At 34.7% G+C, this 5,691-nt stretch overlaps 1 protein-coding gene across 1 annotated transcript; it reads right to left on the reverse strand.

Moving 5' to 3' along the window:
* Positions 1 to 1,036: 1,036 nt before the first annotated feature.
* Positions 1,037 to 3,319, reverse strand: LOC126715406 (equilibrative nucleotide transporter 8). Its single transcript, XM_050415989.1, has 2 exons — positions 2,517 to 3,319; positions 1,037 to 1,890 (listed from the first exon to the last, which is right to left on the reverse strand). The coding sequence occupies exons 1-2, from the start codon at positions 3,067 to 3,069 to the stop codon at positions 1,196 to 1,198; spliced, it is 1,248 nt and encodes a 415-aa protein (XP_050271946.1). The 5' UTR covers positions 3,070 to 3,319; the 3' UTR covers positions 1,037 to 1,195.
* Between the last annotated feature and the right edge of the window lie 2,372 nt (positions 3,320 to 5,691).

Here is a 5,691-nt window from a genome sequence, read left to right on the forward strand (position 1 = left end):
AAAAAAAAAAGTATAAAACTAAAAGCATTTAGCTTCTGGATAACCTTATAATATTATACATACTTTTTGAGACCTCACAATTTTACGTGTCATTATTTTAATATTCTTTTAAAATTAAATTTAAATTATTTTGTGTGTTTAAACAATCCATTAGAATCTTGACAAATCCTATTTTCTTTAAATGTTAGAATATATAGTTCTATATATAAACAAAATTATAACAAATACTTGATCTTAGAATATATAGTTCCATATAGAAATCTTATCGTAATAAATCTTTGTTAATACTATTAACTACCAAAATTTGATATTTACACAAAAGAGAAAAAAAAAATCATATTCTATCTATTTTGGGCCATTTCTTTTCTTGGGCCGAAACGGATAAGAATATGGGCTCTTGGGCTGAGTTAAAATAAGAGGGGTTTGAGGAAAAAAAAAAAAAAAAAAAACCTAGGCCAATGGCCCAAAAATGTTCCCTAACCCAATAAGGCTGCTCGAAGATATTAGATTCCCCCAAATTTCTAATCGGTGGCTACTCAAATTTAGAGAAGTAGAACTCTGATTCCATTCTCTCCTCGACAAATAAGTCCATACACTGTCACGCTACGACTTCCTTAAAAGAAAATTTCTTTTTTAAAAATAGACTTTTACTCAAATTAAAAAAAAATTTCTTTAACTATGGTTTACTCTTAACTTAATATGAATAATATTATTTTTTAGCGAGATTAGAATAAATCGTAATTAAGAAAATAATAAATTAAGGGAATTTTTTTCTATTAAAAAAATAAATATTATATTACACCATCCAATAACTTGTTATTGAATTCATATTTTGAAAATCCAACCATTGAATTATATGTTCTATATATTATTAACATGCATGCCAATTTTCATACCAATCGAATGTGATTTATCATTCAATCCATAAAGTCCTCTTTTATACATAATTTTAAACTACAACAGACATCTAATTTCAGGATTTTCTATAAGTACCAAATGGATGTGCTGTCATTTGAAAGAAGAGAATAAATCTAGATTAACTAAACTGCAGGTTCACTACTACTAAATTGAGATTACAGATGAGTTATTGTTTGGATTTGATCTTTTCTATTCATCTTACATGGGCTTTCTTTGACAAGGTTCTAGCAAACTATGAAACTATCCTCATGGTCAACTAAAGATCAACTAATAAAGCTCAAATAACCCAGAACCAACCAAGAACTGAACCAGCAACCAAACCAAGTCCCAGGAAAACAATCATTACAATTGCAGAAATCTCTGCTTCTGAAACTGGTACAGACTTGGGAGTGAGGATCATGAAGACACTTGTAAGATATCCATTGGTTAATCCAAGCATAAAAGTTAGAGTTACCACTGGTACCTCAGTTTTTAGCCACTTTGGTCCATGCAGACAAGCTGTGAAGAGTGGATAGAACATAAGCCTGGCAATGCAAGCCCATGAAGCAATTTTAATACTGTTTAGAAGGTAGATTGCAGTCAGAGACTTTCCCAACAAATCTGCAATATTATAAATTGTGATCAGCAGAATAGGATACCAATCTCGAAGAAGCTTGGATTCTAGATTTTCAGCTATAAATCCAGGAAAAATGGACAGAGTCACAACATAAATCATAAAAATCCCAAAAGCTGGCCATCGAATTTTTCCTGCCACAGACCAAAATTTGGGCCTTGAACACAAGGGATCAACTTGAAGAAGTTTATTATGCTGCTGCATGACCGGTAACTTGTATAACAAGTTGCAAGAAAGTATGCAGCATATGAGGATAATGGTGCCAACAATAAAATAGAAGTGAGCACTTGATCGAAGACCCTTTGGAGTCTGTGGAAATGATGCCTTTGTTATAATCCTTAAAATCGAAACCAGAACACCTGCCAACAAGCAAATGACTTAATCAGGGGTTGTTTGCATGGGACTTGCCTATGGTTAAAAGTCTAAAGTTGTGGAAGAAACAGCATTCCCTGATTCCTGCTGGTTACATTATCACCAACAATCCATTTTACAGGTTTTCAAAGAGTTCTGTTTCAGTTCCAGCAAGACAACCAGAAAATCGGTTATGATATGCACAGTTGCATTTTTTGAATATCAAAGTTGTCTTGCAAGAGGAATTCCTTTACCAATTGAAATGAGTGACCAACAGTGAGCACTGTAATATTTTCTGAGGAATTCACTGGAGGCATTAATATTTGAAATTAAAACACAAATCTCACTCCAATCATGACATGCCACATGACTAGAATGACTGCACATTAACATACAAGCAAAGTGTAACCATAGTGTCTATTATGAAGCCATCTTCCATGAATTTATTCGCATAGTCCAAGCCTTTTCTCTTGCAGATGCTCGTTCATATTTTGTTACAAGTCTGAAAATGCTTCACTTACAGCACACTTCATCTTTAATGCAAGTTTATATCCACTTAATTTTTGTACTCCCAAAGTATTTTGTTTGTTGAATTAGAAAACTAAAAGTAGGAAAGTCGATATTTATATGGTACCTGAAGAAGCGGTTCCTGCAAAAACAGCCTGCATATACTCTTTGGGGAGTTTTCCAGCTGATCCTATCAAGCTTCCTCCCACCAAGCCATCAGCTAACCCGCAGACTAGGACTGATGCAACTGTCACAGCATAGGCTCCATTTGGTGGTTCATTTGAGTCAGAGCTGCACCAAGCCCAGTCTATAACTGGAGCCACCATTAGAGAGATCACAAACATTGAATATCCCAAGTTCATTCTCAATCTAAAATTCAGCCTTCGACTCCATTCACCCCAACTCAACATAACAATCAGAACCAGCACTGAAGAACTCATATAAGCTACAGCGAAAACCTTTTCAACGTGCTTGGTTGAATATAGATACGCAAAGTAATCAACAGCGGTGATTAAAGCATTCCAAGGAAGCAAATTGCCAGCACCCAGCAAGAAATGGATTATGTAAGCGATCTTGTATGTGTCTCTGGGTGCATTTTGGTCTCCAGGACCCTTCACGCCTTCCATTTTTATGTTCTTACCGGTTTCTAATTCCAACATTATTGGTTTCCATTTAAGCATTTTATAAGGTGTGATTGATCATTGTGAAATGATATTTTGATTAGAGAGGCATATTCAAGCTGAGCTGACCAAAATTCTGCCTAGCTGGGAGTGGGGCTTGGAAAGAACTATGACTTATATTTGCTATATGCAACCTTTCTAGATTTGTATAAGAAGTTACCAATGAAAGACTGGCTTCATTGGCCATGAGAACAAGCAAAAGCCAGTTGGACTCATTTGTGACTCTACTTTGCTGATGGATTTGATTGATGGGTTGGGAGCCGGAATAATGGGCCTCGTGCATGTAGGAAATTTGTGCATTGTAGGGACAGCAATGGATGGGCAGCATTAGAAGTACTTTTTATTCTACTGCTAGACATGTGTAAGCTGGCTGGCATTGTCCATTTTTAGCTCACAATTGGGTAACTAAAAGTTGGGGGATTTCACCAGAATTTCTATTCACATGCAAAGATTTTTACACAAAAGAATATTTCCATTAGTCTCTCAGAAATCAAAGTGCCCATACTCTAAGATTAAAAGAACCATTATAACAAGACTAAAAATGGTGAGAACTAAGAAAAGCCAAAACAACTCTTGTCAAGAGTGACTTGCCGAAATGAAAGAAGGGTCCCTCCAGCGTGCTCAGGAGGTCACCATAGTCCATAGCCATCACCATCAGGAATTTGATTCTGTCCTTGCCTCTAATGTCAGGGAATTTTCATTGGATAGCTTAATTATCCCCAATTTGACATGTGTCACTTCGAGCTATCACTCACCATTGTTCATGGCTTTCCGAGAGAGAGAGAGACAGGGGGGCGGCATGGCACAACTTTTCTTGCATTATGCTAAGAGCCTAAGAGATAATAATTCAGCAATCAACCACCCCACCATTGCTTCTGTGGCCTGGAGCTGGAGATAAAGATTTGAAAAGATAAAAGCTTTTGTGATAGATTTGTACCAAACAACATGCATGATGATCAAATTAACAACGTATTCCATATTCCCATTGACTTTTTGGTTATTCCTATAATTAGATGAATGATTCCTGTATTCGTTACTTCAAGTTTTGATTCTGGTTACAAGGAATCTAGACTTGATGGCTACAAAATTTATTTCTAAAAAAGCACAACACAAGCTGAAGATAGCTAGCCACACCATTACAGCAACAATGCCTGCATTCGAAGGCATGCACCCTCCAGTTTTAAACCCTATGGGACATGCACTTAGGCCTTTTCGCTTTGAATCAATTACCAGTTTTAAGGTCTACACCAAATTGCAATCATAATTAGGTGTAACAGTTTCAAAAAGCGACACAGCACTAGAAGCTATTATTGCGTATGATACTTTTTTGTTTTTTCTTGTCTGTCATTAATTATCGGTAGAAGTCTGGTTTTTACTTTTGCATATATTAAGATTCTTTTTACAGTTAGTCTCTCTGACGGATTAGCACGCATTTACTAGTCTAAATCGTCCTCACTCACTGTTACTATTCACTTTTTATAGTAGATATCTGTATTAAAATTGTGGATATCACACATAATTCTGGATATAATGTCTACGGACTATTGAGTGTGTAACGAAAATTTTCCATTCTACCAAAAAAAAAAAAAAAAGAAGATTTTTCCTAATTTTAAAGCTGTAATTGTAAAAAAAAAAAAAAAAAGAGAAATTACAATGATTGAGTGATGTGTGACATATCTGAGTCTAAAACAAATTGGTAGTGGTACTTGGTACAGTGTATGGTTCTAAGGTGATATACATAATACTTATTCTTTTGCTACTATATAAGTCTGTTTTGATACAACTTATTTGGCTGAAAACTGAAAATACTATAGTAAAATAATTTTTAAATTGGTAAAAAATTACTGTTCACTCTTTTTTTTTAGTGTATATATGTCTTGGTGCACTTCCATGAACAGTGCACCAGCGCAGGTCTTAAAAAAAAAAATAAATAAAAAATAACTGAAAACGCGCAAGCATGTAAAACGTCAACGTGTATCCAAACCGGCACTGTATATCTATATATATCCGAATTTCCGGTTGGGCATGAATTAAAAACATCATAGTCGTTTTAGTCATGTGTTGTGTTGGCGGCAAAATGTGTATGGGCACCCATATTATGCATTTGCCAATAAAAAGGTAAGGCTACTTGAAGAGAATGGGTTGGAAAACATTTTCCATTACTAGCCACAGGTCCAAAAGGGCTTATGGTTGTCGATTTATTTATTTATTAATATTTTCTTTTCGAGTTTATGAGAAAAAGGACTCAACAATAACAAGTACTTTATAGGTTAATTATCATGTTCTCACATATGATGAAATGCACGCATACATGAAATAAAATAATTAAGAGAAACTCAGAAAGGGAATAAAATACAAAAAGAAAAGAAAGAAAGGTTCCAAAGTCTTTTTTAAAATGGGGACCTAGGATGTGTTGGATAGGGATTCTTTTTGGAGCGTTAGCTTTTGCATCTTGTCTCATTTAGCTTTACAACTTCTCATATTTAAGGATTGAAAGAGACCATAGAAGTACAAATTTGGTTTTTGAGGGCAAACTTTGAAAGCTATATAAATTTTCCGTTGTATAGATACCTTGTATTGTTCCATTTTGTTGTTAGTATTTAGTTAGTAATACATATTTAT

Source organism: Quercus robur, chromosome 2, assembly GCF_932294415.1.
Source record: "Quercus robur chromosome 2, dhQueRobu3.1, whole genome shotgun sequence".
NCBI lineage: Eukaryota > Viridiplantae > Streptophyta > Magnoliopsida > Fagales > Fagaceae > Quercus > Quercus robur.